This window comes from Hyla sarda, chromosome 3 (assembly GCF_029499605.1).
Source record: "Hyla sarda isolate aHylSar1 chromosome 3, aHylSar1.hap1, whole genome shotgun sequence".
NCBI lineage: Eukaryota > Metazoa > Chordata > Amphibia > Anura > Hylidae > Hyla > Hyla sarda.
The window spans coordinates 32,440,567-32,467,515 of record NC_079191.1 but is presented as its reverse complement, the minus strand read 5'-3'; the positions used below and the strand labels follow the sequence as shown (position 1 = coordinate 32,467,515).

The window sequence follows — 26,949 nt, the reverse complement described above, 5'->3', positions numbered from 1 at the left end:
CGGTGCCTCAACCTTGCAGTCAGATATGCTAGGCTGAAGCAATGGAGCAATAATAACATTGATCAATGCTCTCCTATGGAGAAGCATTGATCAGTGTATGCAATCTAAAGATTGTATGTTAGAGTACGCTCACAAGCGCAGATTTTTGCAGCGTATTTAGCTGGGGATCCACTGGTGAAGACCCGCTCTATGCTGGCTTTACATGTGCCTGCTGGTAGCGGCAATACGCCACTACGAGCAGACACACTGCAGCGATGTGCGCAGCATACTCGCACATCGCGGCCGCTCTCTCTGCTCTGAGCTAGGCAGAGAGCTCCCGCGATGTGCGAGTATACTTCGACTCTCACATCGCAGTGTGCCTGCTTGTAGCGGCGTATTGCCACTACGAGCAGGCACGTGTAAAGCCAGCATAGAGCGGGCCTTCACCAGCGGATCTGCAGTGTAAAATATGTTGAAAATCCGCGCATGTAAACGTACCCTTATGGTCCCCTGTGGGTAAAAAAAAGTGACTAAAAAAAGTGTAAAAAAATAAATAAAAAAGTCATAGATATGCATTAACGCCTTCAAAGTTTAAATCACCCCTCTTTTTCCATTAAAAAATAAATAAAATAATTGATAAAAATGTAAATGTCCGAACTATTAAATGTAATGTTAATTAAACTGCACGGTCAAAGACGCAAGCGTAAAAAAAAAAAATTCCAAAGTTCAGAAATGCATATTTTTGGTCACTCCATATACTAGAAAAAAATGAATAAAACGCGATCAAAAGGTGCCATCAAAATAAAGTCCCAATAAAATCTATAGATCATGACACAAAAAATGAGCCCTCATACATATCAGAAGTGGCCAATTTTAGGAATGCTAACTTCAGTACAAAAAGTTCGAATTTTTTAAATTAGAAAATTTGTAAAATAAAATATACCCTATATAAATTGGGTATCATTTTAATCATATGAAAATACAGAATAAAGATAATGTGTCATTTTTACCGAAAGGTGCACTGGGTAGAAACGGAAGCCCCCAAAAGTTGCAAAATGGTGTTATTTGTTTTTCAATTTTGCCCTACAAATACTTTTTTGTTTGTTTAATGTGCATTTGGAGGTAAAATGAGTGATGTCTTTGCAAAGTACAATAGGTGACGCAAAAAAGAAGCCCTCATACTGGTCTTAAGAAGGCGGGGAGGAAAATCCAAAACCTCAAAAAAAAAAAAAAAGCCCAGTTCTGAAAGAGTTAAAGAAGCACTCTAAATTTTTATTTCATTATTTATTCTTGCTTATATGATGCCGCATAGGCTATTATTAGAGAATAATGTAGAGATTCTTGTGTATTCCTTGTGCTTACCTGTTTTAGCTGACATGAATTGCTAATGCTGCCTATATTTCCCATGAATCCTTTGGCTTTGCAAAGAGAGAGTGTGGAGTCTCATCACTACACCTGGTCATCTGACTAGGCTGGTAGAGCTGGAGTCCAGACTGGTAAACTGATTAGAACTGGGTTGAGGTCAGTTTACAGTATGTGCAGATTTGATTCAGTTTTTCATTCATCCTCCCACAATCCCATGCGTTGTTATATATTACTATATTATATATATATATATATAAGTGCAGAAGTAGCCTTTTGCCTTTTGTGAAGTGTGAATAAACAGTTTCCTGTGGAAGGGCAGGCTAAGATGGCATCTTTTAGTACATGTATGGTGTGGCAATAACAACTAACAATCTGTGACGCCAAGGTAGCGTTGACCTTCCTGCTGTCACGCCCCCTTCCCATAGACTTTCGTTGTGGAGGCCGATGTGACGTCACGCCCACCTGTGGGCGTGACGTCACGAGGGGGCGGCCTCGAACACGGAAGCCCGCACACAGCGTTCGGAGAAATAAACTTCCGGACGCTATGAGTGGAGCTCCGGAAGACAGGGCAGCGGAGAACCCCCTTAAACCCTTAGGGCACAATAAAGCATGAAATTGCATTGACAGTACATTACAAGGTAATAACTAACAAATTTAAACCTGAGTAGTGGGCCCCGAGCAGACACGATAGGTGACATCCACCTGACAGGTCAGGAAGATGGTGTGTTCCTCACCGGGACACCGCACTTATACACTTGAAAATTTGTAGTGCTGCTCTTCTTTGAACTTTTTGGATCCTTGGAGTCAGTATTTTTAAGCCTTGCATCCTTCACTTATCTGAAGTATTGTTCCTCTGCCTCCTTTCATTAGTTCTTGTTTCTACCAAAGTAGAAGGACACTGCATTATTGAAAGGCCTAGCAAGTTCAAAGGGGAGAGGTAGAAAAAAATATTTCTAATCTAGTGTCGGGGCCCATAGTAAAGATGGAAATTGGCCTTCAATTATAGTGCCAGGTTTTGCCACCCAGAACAGAAGGGTCTGTTGTTTATTTCTCCACACTGTTTCCTTGACTCTTGGACAACAAATAAGTTTGTCCTACCCCTGCTTGGGACAGTTTCCCACCTCCAGGGAACTTTACACTTCAATTTAGAGATATACCTTGAAGCTCCTTGGTCCTAATGCAAAAAATCAATGGCCATGTATGATACTGGTATCTTCTTATATTACAGCATATAATAGGGACTTGGTGCCACTTTGCATTCTCTGTGGCCCCTGGTCCCTATGTCCCTGGTTCCCCTGTAGAGGGTTGTCCTTCACACCAATAGAAGCTATGGGCATCCTCTGTTAATAGGCCCCTTAGCTGCCTCTATATTATGTTTTTTGGATAGTTTTAGACCGTGCAGGTTTCATATATAATAGGACCAGGACTGGTGTTAGTGCAGTTTCCCTCTTTTCTATAGAGTGAATAAGGCTGTATAACACTTACCGTATATATATACTCTAGTATAAGCCGAGTTTTTCAGCACGATTTTTCGTGCTGAAAACACCCCCCTCGGCTTATACTCGAGTGAACTTTCCGCCCTCAGTGGTCTTCAGCCTGCGGACCTCCAGAGGTTTCAAAACTACAACTCCCAGCAAGCCCGGGCAGCCATCGGCTGTCCAGGCTTGCTGGGAGTTGTAGTTTTGAAACCTCTGGAGGTCCACAGGTTGAAGACCACTGCGGCCTTCGACATCATCCAGCCCCCTCTCACCCCCTTTAGTTCTGTACAGTACTCACCTCCGTTCGGCGCTGGTCCGGTGCTGCAGGACTGTCCGGAGAGGAGGTCGTCTGGTGGGATAGTGGTTCCGGGCTGCCATCTTCACCGGGGAGGCCTATTCTAAGCGCTTCGGGCCCGGCCCCGGAATAGTTGCGTTGCCTTGACGACGACACAGAGGTACGTTCATTACCAACGTTCCTCTGCGTCATCGTCAAGGCAACGCCTCTATTCTGGGCCCGAAGAGGCCCCCCGGTGAAGATGGAAGCCCGGAACCAGTATCCCACCGGACGACCTCCTCACCGTACAGTCCTGCAGCAGCGGACCAGCGCCGAGCGGAGGCCCGGGCTTGCTGGGAGTTGTAGTTTTGAAACATCTGGAGGTCCTCAGGTTGAGAACCATGATGATGACATGTGGTGATGATAAGGGGATGATGAAGGGGGGGGGGGGTGGGATGAGGACAAGGGGATAATGAAGGGGGGATGATGACAGGGTGATGATGATGAGGGTGTTAATGACGGGGGTCTGGATGATGACAGGGGGGGATGATGTATTTCCCACCCTAGGCTTATACTCGAGTCAATAACTTTTCCTGGGATTTTGGGGTGAAATTAGGGGCCTCGGCTTATATTCGGGTCGGCTTATACACTGAGCACTTTGTCTAACAGCGCAGAGAATTGATCAGATGTTAAATTAAAGGGGTACTCCCGTGGAAAACTTTTTTTTTTTTTTTAATCAACTGGTGCCAGAAAGTTAAACAGATTTTTAAATTACTCCTATTAAAAAAATCTTAATCCTTCCAGTACTTTTAAGGGACTGTATACTACAGAGGAAATGCTTTTCTTTTTGGATTTCTCTTCTGTCACAACCGCAGTGCTCTCTGCTGACCTCTGCTGTCCATTTTAGGAACTGTCCAGAGCAGGAGAAAATCCTCATAGCAAACATATGCTGCTCTGGACAGTTCCTAAAATGGACAGCAGAGGTCAGCAGAGAGCACTGTTGTCGTGACAGAAGAAAAATTAAAAAAAAAAAGCATTTTCCTCTGTAGTATACAGCCCCTAATAAGTACTGGAAGGATTAAGATTTTTTAATAGAAGTAATTTAGAAATCTGTTTAACTTTCTGGCACCAGTTTATTTTTAAAAAAATACGTTTTTCAAGGGAGTACCTCTTTAAAGCTTTAGAATCCTCTGTCTCCTGTTCTATACGGGGGTTTTTATGGGCATTCTATGAGAATATTATTTAGGCTCTGTATTTCCGTTTAATGTGATTTTGATTGTTTTTTTTCTTTAAAGAATTAAAGGGGTATTCCAGGCAAAAACATTTTTTTTATATATCAACTGGCTCCGGAAAGTTAAACAGATTTGTAAATTACTTCTATGAAAAAATCTTAATCCTTCCAATAGTTATTAGCTTCTGAAGTTTACTAACTGCTCAATGATGATGTCACGTCCCGGGAGCTGTGCCTGATGGGAGAATATCCCCATAGGAGCTGGACAGCTCCCGGGACGTGAGTCATCAGAAAGCAGTTAGACAGAAAACAACAACTCAACTTCAGAAGCTGATAACTATTGGAAGGATTAAGATTTTTTAATAGAAGTAATTTACAAATCTGTTTAACTTTCCGGAGCCAGTTGATATATAAAAAAAAAGTTTTGGCCTGGAGCACCCCTTTAAGCAAAAGGAACATTTCAATAATGAAGTTGCAATGTAATATAGAACAAATTAGTATAAATTCGTCCATAAAAAGACAATGTTATTAATAATGCATGTGTTGTAAAACCGTTGCATTATATATAAACTTATGATCGTTTATGTCCTAACATCATTTAGCCTAAAGATACTAAATGTTTAACATAAAAAATTACCAATGTTAATCCGTATTTCCCATTTGTATGTAGTACCTCTTGACCTATGCCACCAGGAATACATCAGCCATCGACACTCAGCACCCACTATATGCTAAGAGGTCAATTTTTGGCAATTGCTGGGTGCACGGGGCCTTCTGGGTATGTTTGGAGTGAAGCTGGGAGCTAACCTGATGCATACACCGAATGTGTTCACACAATAAAGTATAATAAAGCTTTAGGCAGCAACATACTTACCATAAGGGAAGGCCACCTAACTGCTAGGAGGGATGCCTGATGCTCATTTCTCTCTCATTCTTGACAGTCACACCATTTACCTGCAGCTATCACTAGAGGGCGCTCACTGCACAAAGATTTTTAGGCCCTGTTCACACATTCAGGATCTGATGATTTGAGATCTGATTCCATGTAAAAATCCTCATAAACTTTACACTTACAACACTTAAGCTGCATTTTGTCTTCTGCTGTGATTTTCTGAATCCTTCAGTTGCGGTAAAATGTCACTGTTTTTGACACAATGTTGAAAAATCATGGCAAAAACTGAATGTGAACACAGCCTCAGGGGAGGTGTATACCTGCTATATATCCTGATCCCATAGAGATAGCAGCAGTATACAGATATGGCTGGAGGAGAGGTGTATAACGACTATATATCCTGATCATAAAGAAATAGCAGCAGTATACAGATAGAGCTGGAGGATATGTGTATAACTACTATATATCCTGATTCCACAGAGATAACATCAGCAATATACAGATAGAGCTGGAGGGGAGGTGTGTAACTACTATATATCCTGATCATAAAGAAATAGCAGCAGTATACAGATAGAGCTGGAGGAGATGTGTATAACTACTATATATCCTGATTCCACAGAGATAACATCAGCAATATACAGATAGAGCTGGAGGGGAGGTGTGTAACTACTATATATCCTGATCCCATAAAGATAGCAGCAGCAGTACACAGATAGAGCTGGGAGGGGAGCTGTATAGATACTATATATATATATATATGCTGATCACATAGAGATGGCAGCAGTATACAGATAGAGCTGAAGGGGAGGTGTGTAACAACCATATGTTCTGATCTCATAGAGATAGCAGCAGCTGTATACAGATAGAGCTGGGGGGGAGGTGTGTAACTACCATATATTTTGATCACCTAGAGATAGTAGCAGTATACAGATAGAGCTGGAGGGGAGTTGTGTAACTACTATATATTCTGATCTCATAGAGATAGCAGCAGCAGTATTTATATAGAGCTGGGAGGTGTATAGCTACAAATATCCTGATCCCATAGAGATAGTAGCAGTATACAGATAGAGCTGGGAGGTGTATAGCTACAAATATCCTGATCCCATAGAGATAGTAGCAGTATACAGATAGAGCTGGAGGGGAGGTGGGTAACTACTATATATTCTTATCTCATAAAGATAACATCAGTATTTATATAGCGCTGTGAGGTGTATATCCTGATCCCATAGAGATAGCAGCAGTATACAGAAAGAGCTAGAGGGAAGATGTATCACTACTATATATCCTAATTCCATAGAAGGAGCAGTATACAGATAGAGCAGGTAGGGTAGCTGTATAACTACTAAATATGCTGATCACATAGAGATAGCAGCAGTATACAGATAGAGCTGGAGGGGAGGTGGGTAACTGCTATATATTCTAATCTCATAAAGATAACAGCAGTATTTATATAGTGCTGGGAGGTGTATATCCTGATCCCATAGAGATAGCAGCAGTATACAGAAAGAGCTGGAGGGAAGATGTATCACTACTATATATCCTAATTCCATAGATGGAGCAGTATACAGATAGAGCAGGTAGGGTAGCTGTATAACTACTAAATATGCTGATCACATAGAGATAGCAGCAGTATACAGATAGAGCTGGATGAAAGGTGTATAACTGCTATATATATATATATATATATATATATATATACTGATCTCAGAGATAGCAGCAGCAGTATACAGATAGAGCTAAAGGGAAGGGGTCTGAGAGCCAGTAGTTTACAGGAAGTCAGCTGACCCAGGGCTGACATACCTCTGACACACATTCAGCAAGTAACTTTGTAAGAGTCAGACAAATAATCACATGACCCAGTTACAGAAACAAAACACATATATGCTGCAGCGTTGGAAAAAAAACAAAAAAACAAATGTCACAGTAGGACTAGTAATAGTAAATGTGCATCATATGGGCAAAAAAACAAACAAACCAATAAAATGGGGGGGGGGGTAAAAAAACAAAAACGGAGTGCTTCTTCAAGGCATCACTTATAATACAGCTTATCCCAGCGGTCTTCAAACTGTGGCCCTCCAGATGTTGCAAAACTACAACTCCCAGCATGCCCGGACAGCCAACGGCTGTCCGGGCATGCTGGGAGTTGTAGTTTTGCAACAGCTGTCCGGGCATGCTGGGAGTTGTAGTTTTGCAACATCTGGAGGGCCACAGTTTGAAGACCACTGGCTTATCCTGTTCCTCCTGGTTCCCGTCAGAACCTCAGTAATTCACTCCCACAGGCCGATCCGTAGAAGAGAGGGATTTTTTTTTTTAGGGTTTCTGTAAATGATCTTTCTATGTTACTTTTCTTTTGGTGTTTAGATCGCAAGATGTGGAAATGTTTCTTTTAAAGACTTCAAGATCTTTTCTTGCGAGGAATTTGGAATTAATATCAGCGAAAGCGCCGGGAATCCTGAAGTTTCTGGTAGTTTATTGCTTGGCCATTTTGATGGGGAGGTAAGTAATGAAATTTAATCTTTCCGTTCGGTTTCGAAGGCATAAATAACCTTTCGACAGCTCCTATATGACCATCCGGTCTGATACAAGATTGTCATACGGAGGGGGGGCTGGGAGGGGGGGGGGGGTAGAAGATTACCAAACTATAGCTTTAAGCTCTGGAAAACAAATTTTATGAAGTAAGATTTCTGCTTTCCCTTTAACTCATGTCTCAATCCTTGAGCATGTTTAATAACCGCCCAAAAAAAAAAAAAAAAAAAAAGGGATATTATGGGCCCCAACTAATAAAAACACCGTGTTTTGTGTCCCGGAGCATATAGGTGATGGCTTCAACTAGATTTCATTATTTCCCATACTCCGGGGATACGTACAATATACAAAGTCTTGGGGATAAGCATAGTGAGCTGAATGCACAATGTGCCTCTATATTATGGAGCGGGGCTGGGATAGTACCTGTTAAAGGGGTACTCCGGTGGGAAACTTTTTTTTTTTTAAAGGTTTAAAAGTAATATGAGGAAGTATTAATTTATTGAGAGAGTAGTGGATGCATGGAATAGCCTTCCTGCAGAAGTGGTCGCTGCAAATACAGTGAAGGAGTATAAACATGCATGGGATAAGCATAAGGCTATCCTTCTTATAAGATAGGGATAAGCATAAGGCTATCCTTCATATAAGAAAGGGATAAGCATAAGGCTATCCTTCATATAAGATAGGGATAGGTATAAGGCTATCCTTCATATAAGATAGGAATAGACATTAGGCTATCCTTCATATAAGATAGGAATAGACATAAGGCTATCCTTCATATAAGATAGGGATAGACATAAGGCTATCCTTCATATAAGATAGGGATAGGAATAAGGCTATCCTTCATATAAGATAGGGATAAGCATAAGGCTATCCTTCATATAAGATAGGGATAGGTATAAGGCTATCCTTCATATAAGATAGGGATAGGTATAAGGCTATCCTTCATATAAGATAGGGATAGGCATAAGGCTATCCTTCATATAAGATAGGGATAGGTATAAGGCTATCCTTCATATAAGATAGGGATAGGTATAAGGCTATCCTTCATATATGATAGGGATAGGTATAAGGCTGTCCTTCATATAAGATAGGGATAGGCATAAGGATATCCTTCATATAAGATAGGGATAGGCATAAGGCTATCCTCATATAAGATAGGGATAAGCATAAGGTTATCCTTCATATAAGATAGGGATAAGCATAAGGCTATCCTTCATATAAGATAGGGATAAGCATAAGGCTATTCTTCATATAAGTTAGGGATAGGCATAAGGATATTCTTCATATAAGATAGAGATAGGTATAAGGCTATCCTTCATATAAGATAGGGATAAGCATAAGGCTATCCTTCATATAAGATAGGTATAGGGATAGGCATAAGGCTATCCTTCATATAAGATAGGGATAAGCATAAGGCTATCCTTCATATAAGATAGGGATAGACATGAGGCTATCCTTCATATAAGATAGGGCCAGGGACTAGAGATGAGCGAACTTACAGTAAATTCGATTCGTCACGAACTTCTCGGCTCGGCAGTTGATGACTTATCCTGCATGAATTAGTTCAGCCTTCAGGTGCTCCGATGGGCTGGAAAAGGTGGATACAGTCCTGGGAAAGAGTCTCCTAGGACTGTATCCACCTTTTCCAGCCCACCGGAGCACCTGAATGCTGAACTAATTTATGCAGGAAAAGGCATCAACTGCCGAGCCGAGAAGTTCGTGACGAATCGAATTTACTGTAAGTTCGCTCAACTCTACAAGGGACTATTGATAGGATACAGATTATTGGGCAGACTAGATGCCGACACATTCTATGTTTCTATGTTTAAATCAACTAGTGCCAGAAAGTAAAACAGATTTGTAAATTACTTCTATTAAAAGAAATCTTAATCCTTCCAGTACTTATTAGCAGCTGAATACTACAGAGGAAATTATTTTCTTATTGGAACACAGAGCTCTCTGCTGGAATCACAAGCACAGTGCTCTCTGCCGACCCTTCTGGGTCTAGGAAACCATTAGGGGAGATGGGAATACCCCTTCAAGCTTTATATAGGACTGGACTATCCCTTTAAAGATGTACTCCACTGCCCCAGTTTTCGGAACATTTTGTTCTGAACGCTGGGTTTGGGCTGCAGTGGATCGTGACGTCACAGCCACGCCTCTTGTGATGTCACACACGCCCCCTGAATGCAAGTCTATGGAAGGGGGTGTGGCAGCCACTACGTCCCCTTCCATAAACTTGCATTGAAGGGGCATGCGTGACATCACAAGAGGCGTGACCATGACATCACGATCCACCGCAGCCCAAACCTAGCGTTCAGAACAAAATGTTCCGAAAACTGGGGCAGTGGAGTACATCTTTAAAGGGGCGTGGCCATAACGTCACGATCCGCCGCAGCCCAAACCCAGCGTTTGGAACAAAATGTTCCCAACGCTGGGGCATTGGAGTACATCTTTCATTTCCCAGGTGGCCAATGGGTGGGTCCAGGTTTCATGACATCACCCTACTCTAATAAGTTATGCGTTCTAAAGTGATGGATCCTTAAATGGGTACTCTGCCCCTAGACATCTTATCCCCTATCCAAAGGATAAGATGTCAGATTGCGGGGGTCCCGCCGCTGGGTACCCCCGGGATCTCGGTTGCAGCACCCACCTGTTGCGGCTTCCGGAAATGCTGGAGGCTTCGGCTCCCGACCACGGTGACGTGAGATCGTGACGTCACGACTCCACCCCCGTGTGATATCATGCCCCGCCCCTCAATGCCAGTCTATGGGAGGGGGCGTGACCCTGTCACATCTTATCCCCTATCCAAAGGATAAGATGTCAGATCGCAGGGGTCCCGTCGTTGGGGACCCCCGGGATCTCGGCTGCAGCACCCACCTGTTGCGGCTTCCGGAAATGCTGGAGGCTTCGGCTCCCGACCACGGTGACGTGAGATCGTGACGTCACGACTCCACCCCCGTGTGACATCATGCTCCGCCCCTCAATGCAAGTCTATGGGAGGGGGCGTGACGCTGTCACATCTTATCCTCTATCCAAAGGATAAGATGTCAGATCGCGGGGGTCCCGCCGCTGGGGACCCCCAGGATCTCGGCTGCAGCACCCACCTGTTGCGGCTTCCGGAAATGCTGGAGACTTCGGCTCCCAACCACAGCGACGTGAGATCGTGACGTCACGACTCCGCCCTGTGTGACATCATGCCCCGCCCCTCAATGCAAGTCTATGGGAGGGGGCGTGACAACGTCACGCCCCGTCCCATAGACTTGCATTGAGGGGGCGGGGCGTGGTGTCATGATCTCCCGTCACCGTGGTTGTGAGGCGTTAGGATGAGAGCCTCCAGTGCTGCCGGTAGCCGCAACAGGTGGGTGCTGCAGCCGAGATCCCGGGGGTCCCCAGCGGCGGGACCCCCGCGATCTGACATCTTTTCCTTTGGATAGTGCATAAGATGTATAGGGGCGGAGTACCCCTCTAGCAATGGCTATGGAGTGGAAGATGGGTCCTATGGGTCTTATGTTATTGAGGTCATGAAGGCCTCCTGGGGCATTTGCCCCTGCTCCATTCCTGGCCTGCAGCGGAGGAGTATCGCTCTGTAGACTCATGATTTATACATGTAATGCACTTCGGTGAACCGCTCTCACCCAGGTGTATTTTTAGTCTTCCTTCCGCTTGTTACCTGCTTTTCTAGGTCACTGTCTTTCCTTTTCTGAGGTTCTGTATGGATGAATTTTGCAAGAAGAGGCCCAGGGCTGGTTTTGCCATTGTTTAGCGAATGGTCGCGTCTAACAGAGGAAAACCAAGAATAGACCTTAGCCACGGATCCCGCAGTTAATATTCCTCTCGAATTTAGCAGCTCACTCGCGGAGCACGTCCCAGACCTTAGGGAAATGAGACATTTTGCTGCGAGTTTTGCCAGGGGTTCAATTATAATTGTTATTATCTTTGTTATCTCATAATAACATCCCCCGTGACATAATTTGCATCTTAATTTATGTAATGCGCCCATTAATAAGGATGTCTACTTTGCATCAATTAGGTGGCAGTGACATTCACGTTTGTGATTTCATCCGCTGAGGTAACACGACTTATTTTAAGATAAATATCTGGAATAAAAAAATAAAGTGCTGTAATGCGCAGACAACAGAAGCGAAATGTTGTGTACAGCTCTCACTTTCCACATTAACAGTAATAAAATTGTCAATGGAAACAGATTACTGGATGCTCTCAAAAAAGTGATCGAATTGACACCAAGCGATCTCTAGAACCGGGTTTACTAATCCTATCGGAAGGGAGGTGCTGTGTGTGCACGCTGCTTGCTGCTAAATTTATTACCTATGGGACTGATGAAGATAGCCAAGTACAGTGCACGGCAGCTCCATTTATTACCTATGGGACTGATGAAGATAGCGAAGTACAGTGCACTGCAGCTCCATTCATTACCTATGGGACTGATGAAGATAGCCAAGTACAATGCACTGCAGCTCCATTCATTACCTATGGGACTGATGAAGATAGCCAAGTACAGTGCACTGCAGCTCCATTCATTACCTATGGGACTGATGAAGATAGCCAAGTACAATGCACTGCAGCTCCATTCATTACCTATGGGACTGATGAAGATAGCCAAGTACAGTGCACTGCAGCTCCATTCATTACCTATGGGACTGATGAAGATAGCCAAGTACAGTGCATGGCAGCTCCATTCATTATCTATGGGACTGATGAAGATAGCCAAGTACAATGCACTGCAGCTCCATTCATTACCTATGGGACTGATGAAGATAGCCAAGTAAAATGCACTGCAGCTCCATTTATTACCTATGGGACTGATGAGGATAGCCAAGTACAGTGCACTGCAGCTCCATTCATTATCTATGGGACTGATGAAGATAGCCAAGTACAATGCACTGCAGCTCCATTCATTACCTATGGGACTGATGAAGATAGCCAAGTACAATGCACTGCAGATCCATTCATTACCTATGGGACTGATGAAGATAGCCAAGTACAATGCACTGCAGCTCCATTCATTACCTATGGGACTGATGAAGATAGCCAAGTACAATGCACTGCAGCTCCATTCATTACCTATGGGACTGATGAAGATAGCTAAGTACAATGCACTGCAGATCCATTTATTACCTATGGGACTGATGAAGATAGCCAAGTACAGTGCACTGCAGCTCCATTCATTACCTATGGGACTGATGAAGATAGCCAAGTACAATGCACTGCAGCTCCATTCATTACCTATGGGACTGATGAAGATAGCCAAGTCCAGTGCACTGCAGCTCCATTTATTACCAATAGGACTGATGAAGATAGCCAAGTACAGTGCACTGCAGCTCCATTCATTACCTATGGGACTGATGAAGATAGCCAAGTACAATGCACCGCAGCTCCATTCATTACCTATGGGACTGATGAAGATAGCCAAGTACATTGCACAGCAGCTCCATTCATTATCTATGGGACTGATGAAGATAGCCAAGTACAGTGCACTGCAGCTCCATTCATTACCTAAGGGACTGATGAAGATAGCCAAGTACAGTGCACTGCAGCTCCATTCATTACCTATGGGACTGATGAAGATAGCCAAGTACAATGCACTGCAGCTCCATTCATTACCTATGGGACTGATGAAGATAGCCAAGTACAGTGCACTGCAGCTCCATTCATTACCTATGGGACTGATGAAGATAGCCAAGTACAGTGCACTGCAGCTCCATTCATTACCTATGGAACCGCTGAAGATAGCCAAGTACAGTGCACTGCAGCTCCATTCATTACCTATGGGACTGATGAAGATAGCCAAGTACAATGCACTGCAGCTCCATTCATTACCTATGGGACTAATGAAGATAGCCAAGTACAATGCACTGCAGCTCCATTCATTACCTATGGGACTGATGAAGATAGCCAAGTACAGTGCACTGCAGCTCCATTCATTACCTATGGGACTGATGAAGATAGCCAAGTACAATGCACTGCAGCTCCATTCATTACCTATGGGACTGATGAAGATAGCCAAGTACAGTGCACTGCAGCTCCATTTGTTACCTATGGAACCGCTGAAGATAGCCAAGTACAATGCACTGCAGCTCCATTCATTACCTATGGGACTGATGAAGATAGCCAAGTACAGTGCACTGCAGCTCCATTCATTACCTATGGAACCGCTGAAGATAGCCAAGTACAGTGCACTGCAGCTCCATTCATTACCTATGGGACTGATGAAGATAGCCAAGTACAATGCACTGCAGCTCCATTCATTACCTATGGGACTAATGAAGATAGCCAAGTACAATGCACTGCAGCTCCATTCATTACCCATGGGACTGATGAAGATAGCCAAGTACAGTGCACTGCAGCTCCATTTATTACCTATGGGACTGATGAAGATAGCCAAGTACAATGCACTGCAGCTCCATTTATTACCTATGGGACTGATGAAGATAGCCAAGTACAGTGCACTGCAGCTCCATTCATTACCTATGGGACTGATGAAGATAGCCAAGTACAGTGCACTGCAGCTCCATTCATTACCTATGGGACTGATGAAGATAGCCAAGTACAGTGCACTGCAGCTCCATTTATTACCTATGGGACTGATGAAGATAGCCAAGTACAATGCACTGCAGCTCCATTCATTACCTATGGGACTGATGAAGATAGCCAAGTACATTGCACAGCAGCTCCATTCATTATCTATGGGACTGATGAAGATAGCCAAGTACAGTGCACTGCAGCTCCATTCATTACCTATGGGACTGATGAAGATAGCCAAGTACAATGCACTGCAGCTCCATTCATTACCTATGGAACCGCTGAAGATAGCCAAGTACAGTGCACTGCAGCTCCATTTATTACCTATGGGACTGATGAAGATAGCCAAGTACAGTGCACTGCAGCTCCATTCATTACCTATGGGACTGATGAAGATAGCCAAGTACAGTGCACCGCAGCTCCATTTGTTACCTATGGGACCGCTGAAGATAGCCAAGTACAATGCACTGCAGCTCCATTCATTACCTATGGGACTGATGAAGATAGCCAAGTACAGTGCACTGCAACTCCATTCATTACCTATGGAACCGCTGAAGATAGCCAAGTACAATGCACTGCAGCTCCATTCATTACCTATGGGACTAATGAAGATAGCCAAGCACAGTGCACTGTAGCTCCATTTGTTACCTATGGGACTAATGAAGATAGCCAAGTACAGTGCACTGTAGCTCCATTTGTTACCTATGGGACTGAGGAAGATAGCCAAGTACAATGCACTGCAGCTCCATTCATTACTTATGGGACTGATGAAGATAGCCAAGTACAATGCACTGCAGCTCCATTCATTACCTATGGGACTGATGAAGATAGCCAAGTACAATGCACTGCAGCTCCATTCATTACCTATGGAACCGCTGAAGATAGCCAAGTACAGTGCACGGCAGCTCCATTCATTACCTATGGGACTGATGAAGATAGCCAAGTACAATGCACTGCAGCTCCATTCATTACCTATGGGACTGCTGAAGGCCCCGTTCACACTACGGAATTCTCGCGGCTGAATTCCGCGAGCGGAGATTCCGCCTGGCGGCCACAGCCGAGGATACTTCAGCGCTAGGGTTGCGGGGCACTGAGCCGTCACCATTGACGGCTATGGTCCACTCGCAGATTCTGCACAAAGAATGAACATGTTCTTTCTTTGCGCGGAACACTTTCAGTGGCGGAAATGTCCGCCGCTGAAACTCCGCAATATGAACGGGTCTCGCGGAGACCCTTTCACACTAACGTTAAAGTTCACACCGCGGAATTGCGCCCCGGAATTCCGCCCGGAAATTCTGCGGCAATTCTGTAGTGTGAACGGGGCCGAAGATAGCCAAGTACAGTGCACTGCAGCTCCATTCATTACCTATGGGACTGATGAAGATAGCCAAGTACAATGCACTGCTGTTCTATTCATTACCTATGGGACTGATGAAGATAGCCAAGTACAATGCACTGCAGCTCCATTCATTACCTATGGGACTGATGAAGATAGCCAAGTACAATGCACTGCAGCTCCATTCATTACCTATGGGACTGATGAAGATAGCCAAGTACAATGCACTGCAGCTCCATTCATTACCTATGGGACTGATGAAGATAGCCAAATAAAATGCACTGCTGTTCTATTCATTAAGTTAGGGTAGGGTCATACTACCATACTACTCCTGTTAATCATTTTCGGTGGAATGCTGATGTATTCGGTTATTGGGCGTAGTGAATCCTATTGATTTCTATGGACAAATGGAGTCACCTAGTGATTCTTTGGGATGCATGAGCTATTTAAAATGTGCAGCACCCGCCGTTTTGAGTCTGCTGAAAATTGTGCATACGTCCCAAATGAAGTCACTAGGACACTCTGTTTGGCCATAGAAATCAATGGGATCCTCTGCTCCCGTAAACTGTATACATCTGCCTCTCTTTTTCGATGGAATGCCGATGGATATGATTAACGTGGACATTAACAAAGTATTAACCTACCCTAATGCAGATACAGATGTCACACAGTCCAATTAGCCTGTTCTCTACTGATGAGACTTACTGTGTTCAATACTTGTACTTTTACTCCTGGTTGCGGCACACTCGGTTGGACATAAGGGGAAAACTTTTCAACGATCCGACAGCAGTCCAGCACTAACTCTGACTGTAGATCACTGAAGAGTATATTGTTTGCAGAGGGGCTCTGGTTCAGCATTATTCTCCTCCGATGAAGACAAAACTCCTTCTTGGAGTTGAAGACTCAAAACACTTTATCCTTTACAGTGTAGACTGGAAATGGACAGTGACTTGCTTGTAGCTGGTTTTACATTAAACTGGATGATTTCACCTAAAAGTAACACTTTGGCCTAGATGTAGGTATGCCTAGAGGAAATTTTCGCACTCTGCTGGCTTGAGCCAGACTTTAACTAACTACACTGACTGATCTGCCCAGCATGAGCTGAGCTTGGAGACATGTGGCTCTGGCAAAAGCCTGATCCAGACTGGTTTTGGGTTCACCCCTCTCCTGGGAAAGGGGATAGGCTAGGGACTCTTTCCACAGCCTTCTCAAGGTTTCTATGCAAAACCATAGGCTATGGAGCATCATGTGACCAAGGCATCATTCATCTGATACAACAGTAATGCAAAATGTAACCCTTACACCCTTGTTTCACCAATGTGTTGGCTATTATTGTAATAAAATGCACAAAAACAGTTTTGCAACTAAACTCATTTGGTACTGGGAAACTACAAGATGATCCCTCTTGACTAATCAGCAGCTGCCATGCAGTGTTCACTAGCCTACTGCTCCCTATTGGGTATTTGGGTACTGTTCACATCTGTCCTGCACTTGGACCTGTTATTTCTACATTTGCTTAGTTAAAGAATGACAAAATAACCGTATTTTTTGCCGTATAAGACGCACTTTTTCTTCCCCAAAACTAGGGGGGGAAAAGTTGGTGCATCTTATATGGCAAAGACACATTTTGCCTGCATTAAAACCCTGTCATATCGCGGCGGTCCCTGCAGCCATCAACGGCCCAGACCCGCGGCTAATACAGGACATCACCGATCGCGGTGATGCCCTGTATTAACCCATCAGACGCGGAGATCAAAGCTGACCGCCGCATCTGTAGCGGAAGTGAAACTAAACCGGCTGCTCGGGCTGTTCGGGACCGCCACGGTGAAATTGTGGCGTCCCGAACAGCTTACAGAACACCGGGAGGGACCCTACCTGCCTCCGTGTCCGATCTGCTCCATGCCAGGAGCGCCTGCCATGCAGGTGATCTCCTTCGTCGTCATCACATCGTTGCGCACGCTGTCCCGTCATCCAATAGGAGCGGCGTGCGTAGCGGCAACGGAGAGCAAGGATCCCGGGCAGCAGAGACGTTTCCGGAGCGACGGGGACACCCCGGGGATGCGGCGACAGCGATGGAGGGCGACATCCAGGGCAGCGGTGACAAGGCTGTCCGGGCATGCCGGGAGTTGTAGTTTTGCAACATCTGGAGGTCCGCAGGTTGAAGATCACTATCCTATACTTTACATTGTATTTGGTTCAGAATCTTTTTTTTCTCGATTTTCCTCCTTTAAAATTGGTTGCGTCTTATATGCCGGAGCGTCTTATAAGGCGAAAAATACGGTAGATGACATTCTAAGAGAGGCAGAGCTTAGTTTATCTTGGTGACATTACAATTCCTTAGCAGTCTTGTTGACAGTTGATATAAGTTCTATGTCTCTTTCATTCATTCAGACAGGCGGTTGTATGACGTCCGGTATAGTTACTCCTAAAAGGTTCCAGGTGGTCATTACCAACACAACCTTCGTAAACTTTGACCGGCAGGAATGCCGCTCCATCAGTACCTGCTCAGGGTGCATTATGGGTCAAGGTAAATTGAAGAGGTTTATTTACTTTTTTCTGTTTATATAAAGTTTTTTTAAGAACTTTTTTAAGACTTCTTTTTTTTCCTTTTTATCTAGGTGGCTTCACAGTAAAAACACAAACCTTGAAGTTCCTGAACTCGCCTAGAAAGGTCTTTTTCCCGTATCCTCACTGTGCGCTGATGAACGACATTGATGGCTCAGTCTCAGGGTCAGAAGGGAGCCACCTGCTGGTTGACACTGGTATACTCCCGGATTCCTCCTGCCGGGCGGTGGATTACGTTAGTGGTGGGGCGTCTGGCCGCGTGTGTAAATCAGACGTAACATTTCACCGCATGTCCATTGCCCTGTAAGTAGTGACAGAAGCTTGGCATCACATAAACATGGAGGCTGATTTTTATGACCCTGCTAATACTTCAAAGTTCCTGTATAAAAAAAAAAAAGGCCAATGAAACAGGAACAGTGTGCGACAGGAGGTCAAAACTTCCAGACTTACTTTTCGAGAGTCACCTTGCAAAAATTCAACTCGTAAAAGTCACCTTACCTCCCAGTAAACGCGCCTGCTGCCAGAGAGAGCGGGATAATCCTTCACCAGTTATTTGTGTAGTAAAACAAAACATAGGGCCTTATATAATCCATTAAAACATGTATTCTCGTGTAAAATAAATGTATAACTGGGAAGCGGTGGCTGAAAATTGTGCAAATAAACACGAAACAGGATAGCAATTAAAACAAATAACATGAAATCTGTGCCTGCGCTACAAATTGCTGTGTAAATTCTAAAACCCCAGACCAAATCCCATTAATCCCACACTTCAAAAAGACAGGTAGAAAGGTAAATACAGTGAATACTCATTTTTTTGCCAAAACCTACACGAAAACCAGTGATAAATTCCCCCCAGTGAGGTTCCTCCTATATAGTTCTTATAGTAATATGCTAAAGTATTATTTTTTAAATATGCATAGCCACTGTGGTGCCCAACACTATGTGGTGCTCAACACTATACTTTCACATGCAAATTTATGCATGGAGCAAAAAGTGAACGAACATAGCGAATAAGCGAATTTCGTGAACATAGGACAAATAATCGTCAATATATTAGCTAAATATCGCAAATTCGAATATAGCCCCTGACGCTCATCACTAGTGCTCCATATAAACATTGTGAAGATATAGAAGTGACATGCCAGCTCAACCAAGGAGATCAGTAGAATGGAGAAGGTCAAATTGCCAAAGAGAATAGCGCCCTCTTACTGTTCTGTAAAGACATAAAAATCTAGAATTTTGGGACTGTAGACATCATGGTTTTTTTTTTTTAGCAGAACTTTGCCAGTTTTTTTCCCACTGAAAATGTCCTCTTGGGCAATGGCAACTTGTCCTGAAAAGTGAAATCGAACACAAGATGGCACTGCCCATGAGGAGCTTGGATAGAACTTAAGTCTGCCTATAGCAGCTTCTATTTACACTCTTAATACCAATTTCCCACACTGAAACATTGTAGTATTGAATCCTGAAGATTATTGCTTCCAGCCCACCACCTGACTGCAATATCTATAAACTATCCAATCATTTCTGTTTCCTGATAACCTGGCAAAACTTTTTTCATCCGCTGTTGGACCCTTCTGCCTTTTCTTCGCTTTCTATTTCATATTATCTTTGGATAATGGAATCAAGCCCAAATTGACCACGCCCACGAGGAACTGGGGCAGAGCTTTAATCTCCCCTCAGGGCTTCTTCTATGGTACATACACCTGTGATCTCAGCACTACTTCTAAAAAATGTAATTCTCCACTCTTTGCAGTTTTGTATCTGGAAGATCAATAAGCCATTTAATCCAGCTGACAATATTTGTTTCCTGATAATCATTAATAAACTTTTTTTTATTTTTTTAAATCAACTAGTGCCAGAAAGTTAAACAGATTTGTAAATTACTTCTATTAAAAAATCTTAATTCTTCTAGTACTTATTGGCTGCTGAATACTTCAGAGAAAATTATTTTCCTTTTGGAACACAGAGCTCTCTGCTGACATCACGAGCACAGTGCTCTCTGCTGACATCTCTGTCCATTTTAGGAACTGTTCAGAGCAGCATATGCTTGCTATGGGGATTTTCTCTTCTCTGCACACTTCTTAAAATGAACAGAGATGTCAGCAGAGAGCACTGTTTTCATGATGTAAGTAGAGAGCTCTTTGTTCCAAAACGAAAAAAAATTCCTCTGTAGTATTCAGCAGCTAATAAGTACTAGAAGGATTAAGATTTTTTAATAGAAGTAATTTACAAATCTGTTCAACTTTGTGGCACCAGTTGATTTAAAAAAAAAAGTTTTCCACTGGAGTACCTCTTTAAGACTAACTATGTAATTCTTTTGAGATACTGTAAAAGTTATTGAGATGACATGCTAGCCCTTTCAAGGATATCAATAGTGCCTTCTAATGATTTTCATTAGGACACTAAAACCCAGCATCTTGGGTCTGGAAGCATCATGGTTTGTTTGTTACCCACCAGCTTTTTTCTTCCCACTGTAATTTCCTCATGGGCAGCTTGTGTTGGAAAGTGGAATCCACTGACACTGCCCATGAGGAACTGGGCTAGAGTTTAACATCTTCTAGAGGCCTTTAACAGCCTCTGGTGTTACCTCTTCTGTACATACACCCTTGATAACAGTATACAATGTCCCACACCGAAATATTGTAGTTTCAGATCTGAAAGATTATTGGTTCTATCATACAACCTCACTATAATGTCTTTAAACTACTCAATAATATATGTTTCCTGATAATCAACTAGGCAGAACTTTTTAATCCACTTTTAGAACCTTTAAAGGGGTACTCCACTGGGAAACACTTTTTTTAAATCAACTGGTGCCAGAAAGTTAAACAGATTTGTAAATGACTTCTATTTAAAATTCTTTACTCTTCCAGTACTTATCAGCTGCCGTATATTTACAGAGGAAGTTCTTTTCTTTTAGAATTTCCTTTCTGCCTGACCACAGTTCTCTCTGCTGACACCTCTGTCCATTTTAGGAACTGTCCAGAGTAGGAGGAAATCCCCATGGCAAACCTATACTGCCCCGGACAGTTCCTGACATGGACCGAGATGTCAGCAGAGAGCACTGTGGTCAGACAGAAAGGACATTAAAATAGAAAAAAAACATCCTGTGGAGCATACAGCATCTGATAAGTACTGTAAGGGTTAATAGAAGTTATTTCCAAATCTATTTAACTTTCGGGCACCAGTTCATTAAAAAAAAAAAAAAATTCCAGTGGAGTACCCCTTTAACCAAGTTTCCTTTTTCCACTGCAATGTCTTTAAAAAATGAAAACCATCACAAGTTACCGCCCATGAGGAACTGGGAGAGAGCTAAACCGTTCCTACAGGCTTATTATAGCTTTAAGGGCTGCTTCTATGGTACATACAGAAATGATACATGCACCATTGGGATTGGGAAAAACTGCATTTAGCCCCATATAGCACTCCAATATGTCTTGTTCTATTGATCTGTTTTTAGAGAACAAGCCCCCGGTGTCAGCTACAACATCACTATCCAAAACAGCAGGAACCAGACGGGCACTGTGAATTATGTCCCGGACACTTTATCTAATCTGCATGGTTGGCAAGCCCTGCTGCTGGATAAAGAGACATACACCATTATATTCCATGTTCCCCATGTTAAAACCACCTTACAGGTAAGTAAATGAGCTGTCATACTGTTACATTCACGTTTTATACTGTTTATACTATACTATTATTTATCTTGTACTGATCCTGAGTTATATCCTGTATTTACTCCAGAGCTGTATTCACTATTCTGCTTGTGAGGTCACTGTGTACATACATTACATTACTTATCCTGTACTGATCCTGAGTTATATCCTGTATTATACTACAGAGCTGTATTCACTATTCTGCTGGTGAGGTCACTGTGTACATACATTACATTACTTATCCTGTACTGATCCTGAGTTATATCCTGTATTATACTCCAGAGCTGTACTCCCTATTCTGCTGGTGAGGTCACTGTGTACATACATTACATTACTTATCCTGTACTGATCCTGAGTTATATCATGTATTATACTTCAGAGCTGTAGTCACTATTCTGCTGGTGGGGTCACTGTGCACATACATTACATTACTTATCCTGTACTGATCCTGAGTTATAGTATTATACTCCAGAGCTGTACTCACTATTCTGCTGGTGAGATCACTGTGTACATACATTACATTACTTATCTTGTACTGATCCTGAGTTATATCCTGTATTATACTCCAGAGCTGTACTCACTATTCTGCTTGTGAGGTCACTGTGTACATACATTACATTACTTATCCTGTACTGATCCTGAGTTATATCCTGTATTATACTCCAGAGCTGTACTCACTATTCTGCTGGTGAGGTCACTGTGTACATACATTACATTACTTATCCTGTACTGATCCTGAGTTATATCCTGTATTATACTCCAGAGCTGTACTCACTATTCTGCTGGTGAGGTCACTGTGTACATACATTACATTACTTATCCTGTACTTATCTTAAGTTACATCCTGTATTAACACACATGTCGGGAAAGTTCTGACCAGCTTTTTATTGGTGAGAATTTTCAGCCATTTATTCACAGGATTTTGTGTGAATTCAATAATAAATAGGTTGGGTTATGAAAACGCCCCTTTTCAGGTCAACTCTGCCCTATTTTCGGGTATGTAGGTTTATTTTGTCACTTTGTGCCAAAAGTACAATAGTGAACGGCCCGTTGATATAATTGGAAAATGTGTAATTATTCATTTCTCCTGCAGTGGCGCTGCAGGGATACTGCACATTTGCTTTCCGGTTCCCCCACAGATTACAGCTGACCACTGGGGCGGCAGAAGTAATAGCTTATCTAAAGAGGACATCCCTTTAAACTGTACCAGTCCTTAAAAAAAAAAAACTTTTGACATCCAGGGAGACTAGTTAAAAGTTTTGACCGATCGGAGTGTCAGTGCTGAAACGTCCCTGATCTGGAGACGAAGCGGGGAAAAGCGCACTACAGGTACACTGTAAGGTCAGACTTTGCTGTGTCCTTAAAGGGTTGAAGCTAAATTGTAATTGACAACTTATGAAAACTAAAATGATGTCATAATTCACGGTGACCCGTCTTTCAACATTTTAGGATTAATTCTAAATCCCCCTGTCAAAGAGATTAAAGGGATCTCATTGTTTCTCCTCGTACCTTTTATAGTTATGGAGAATATAATAACATGTGACTTGTGTGATCTATTTGGTAACATGCTATATATAGTATATTGTGTAAGGGGTGAGAGGAGTCACAGTGTCAGGATCTCTATGCTGCACGCACGTATATACCGGTGTGCAGTTTAGGCCAGGTTCATGAAGTTTAAAGGGGTACTTCGGTCAAAAACAATTTTTTTTCATATCAACTGGCTCCAGAAAGTTAAACAGATTTGTAAATTACTTGTATTAAAAAAATCTTAATCCTACCAGTACTTAACAGCTGCTGAAGTTGAGTTGTTCTTTTCTGTCTGACCACAGTGCTCTCTGTTGACACCCCTGTCTGTCTCAGAAATTGTCCAGAGCAGGAGAGATTTGCTATGGGGATTTGCTTCTGCTCTGGACAGTTCCTGAAACAGACAGTGGTGTCAGCAGAGAGCACTGCTGTCAGACAGAAAAGAACAACTCAACTTCAGCAGCTGATAGATACTGGTAGAATTAAAGGGGTATTCCAGTAATGTTTTTATTTGACTGTGCTACAGGGGCTGTAAAGTTAGTGTAGTCCATAATATAGTGTCTGTACCTGTATGTGACGGTTTTCTCACAATTCTTCTGTGATTATCGCACCAATATTTATTTTTACCAGCATACAAAATGACTGTTGTCTCAGATTTTTCCCAGGTTGCAATGCGGCCGAGACCTGACTCCTTTGTCAGCTGATGACAGGGAGCCTGTCTGCTTCAATGGGTGGAGTGATCGCTTGGTGGGAGAGAGATCAATCTGCAACTAATGCAACAGCTGTAGGCAACCTGATTGAAAACCACAGGTCTTTTGAATGGATGCAGGTCATTTATGTTTCAATGGGTGGGGTGGCTGATGTGTGGGAGAGAGGAAAATGGAATTATAGGATTTGTAGTCAAAAAATAAAAACTCAAACAGGAAATAAAAAGCTAGTCACAGTGTTATGGTAATCTCACAACATAGCCATTTATCCCTAAGACAAGCGCTAATCCTTCCTACGCATGTCTATTACTGCCTGCCAGGTAAGTACTAAAATCACCTTATGGTAGATAACCCCTTTAATATTTTTTAATAGAAGTAATTTACAAATCTGTTTAACTTTCTGTAGCCAGTTGATATGAAAAAAATAAAAATAAAATAGCTTTTTACTGGAATACCCATTTTAAGTGTCCCTGTCACAGAGACATTTAAACATTTTGAATCAGTTGAGACAGTGCTGAGACCTTCACCGATTCGTCACTCCCTGCCTGACAGCTATCGACACAGATGACTGTCAGGCGGGGAGTGAAGTATCGATGGCTTAACAAAACCATAGACTGGGCCATCTTGTAAAACAGCCATCGAGCCAGGGAGTGAAGAGCACCAAATCGGTTGGGTTGTTGACCCAACACTGAGACATGTGACATGTCAAAAGTGATTTTGAATGACAGAAACACTTTAAACTTGCCATTTTACACTATTCACATCACTCCCATAGAGGTTAGTGGGAATTATTTAAACACTGTAGCACCACTAGCCATGCAGCTACTGTCCCTCGGGAGGGTAGCGTTTGCAAATCCCATTACTGTCTTTGAGAGTTGCACAAATTGCATAAAACGGCTGTCTGTTTTTGGCTTTCCAACCATTTCTGGAGACTGAACCTTAACCCCTTAAGGACCAAGGGTGTACAGGTACGCCTTTGCTCCCTGGTACTTAAGGACCAAGGGTGTACCTGTACGCCCGTGGGAATTTCGGTCCCTGCCGCGTGCCGGGCGGGGACTGGACGGGGGTGACTGCTGATATCGATCAGCAGGCAACCCGCGCAAATGCCCAGGGCGGTCATCAGATCCCTCCCCCCCCCCATGTCGGCGATCGGCGCAAATCGCAAGTGAATTCACACTTGTGATTTGCCCGATTCCGGGTCATTACGAGTCTATGGTGACCAGTGACCTGGAAAATAAGGGGGATCGCGGTTGTCCAAGACACCCACGATCCCCCTGAAGGGATAGGAGTGAGGTGGCAGGGGTGACACCCCTCCTATCCCTGCTATTGGTGGTCTAGATGCCACCACCAATAGCAGATCGGGGGCGGGGGGCTTAACTTTTGTTTTCCCCGCTCTGACCACCCACAATAGGCGGGGCAGGACGGGGAAACGAAGGGGACCGGCGCCGAAGATCCACTTACCCTGCGGACGAGGCTGCGGGCGATGATCAGTGTCGGAGATCGGCGCTGGTGGCATGTCGTGCAGCTGGCTCCCTGGATCCGACGGAAGCCGGTAAGTTGCTTAGCAACATCTAGGGGACTACAGTTTGAGAGTGGTCTCTACACTGTTGCCCTCCAGATGTTGCAAAACTACAACTCCCAGCATGCCCAGACAGCTGTCATGCTGGGATTTGTAGTTTTGCAACAGCTGGAGGGTCAGAGTTTGGAGATCACTGTGCGGTGAACTGTGGCCCTCTAGATTTTGCAAAACTACAACTCCCAGCATGCCCACATAGCAGTTTGTTGTCTGGGCATGCTGGCATTTGTAGTTTTGCAACATCTGGATGTCCACAGTTTGGAAATCACTATGCAGTGGTCTCTAAACTGTAGACCTCCAGATGTTGCAAAACTGCAAATCCCAGAATGCCCAAACAGCAAACAGCTGTAGTTGCGTACCTCTAGCTGTTGCATAACTACATCTCCCAGCATGCACTTTGACGATCAGTACATGCTGGGAGTTGTAGTTTTGCAACAGCTGGAGGCACACTGGTTGGAAAATACTGAGTTAGGTAACAGAACCTAACTGAAGGTTTTCCAACCAGTGTGCCTCCAGCTGTTGCAAAAGTACAACTCCAAGCATGCACGGTCTGTCAGTGCATACTGGGAGTTGTAGTTTTGCAACAGCTGGAGGAACCCTGGTTGGAAAACAATGGTCTAAATAAAAATACCCCAATAACAAACTAATGCGATGAAGAGTTTACATTATCCCTTTCTGTATTACCCGCCGTTTCTTTTCGTCTGTGAAGACAGTGGAAAACATTTTTTTTTCTATATTCGGTTAAATCTCCCATTTAGGTTCTGCACTTTTTATTTTTGAGGACATTGAGGGAGATTTATCAAAACCTGTATAAAGCAAAAGTTGACCAGTTACCCATAGCAACCAATCAGATTTTTTCTTTCATTTTTCAGAGGGCATTTCAAAACTGAAAGAAGCGATCTGATTGGTTGCTATGGGCGACTTGTCATTTTGTCCTTTACACAGGTTTCGATAAATCTCCCCCATTAACCCACTCAGTGTGGTCCACAATTAGAAAAATATGGCTGCTTTCTTTCAAAAACAGCGCCACACTTCTCCACAGGTGAAGCTCAGCCCTAATGGAACTGAGCCGCAATACTACACACAACCTGAGGATATGTGCGGTGCCATTTTTAGAAGAAAGCAGCCATGTTTTATCTATCTAGTATATCTATTTTAAGCAGATTGATTTCTAAGCTTGGCTTTCCTAAAGTGCAGTGATATTGTGTCGCCTCGATAGAGACTTTCCGGCTTATCAGATTAAAGGAATTTTACTGTATATACTTTATTCAAAATGATCTGTACACTGATAACC

General features: G+C 43.2%; 1 protein-coding gene across 5 annotated transcripts in view; it reads left to right on the top strand.

Annotated features, from left to right (window-relative positions):
- Nucleotides 1–26,949, top strand: part of PKHD1 (PKHD1 ciliary IPT domain containing fibrocystin/polyductin) — a 707,308-nt gene that overhangs the window by 318,659 nt on the left and 361,700 nt on the right. For all 5 annotated transcript variants that reach the window (XM_056564010.1, XM_056564009.1, XM_056564011.1 and 2 more), the window contains 4 exons: nt 7,581–7,715; nt 18,016–18,151; nt 18,243–18,492; nt 21,653–21,830. In XM_056564010.1, coding sequence (XP_056419985.1) covers nt 7,581–7,715; nt 18,016–18,151; nt 18,243–18,492; nt 21,653–21,830 — 699 coding nt within the window. The remainder of the gene's footprint in view (nt 1–7,580; nt 7,716–18,015; nt 18,152–18,242; nt 18,493–21,652; nt 21,831–26,949) is intronic.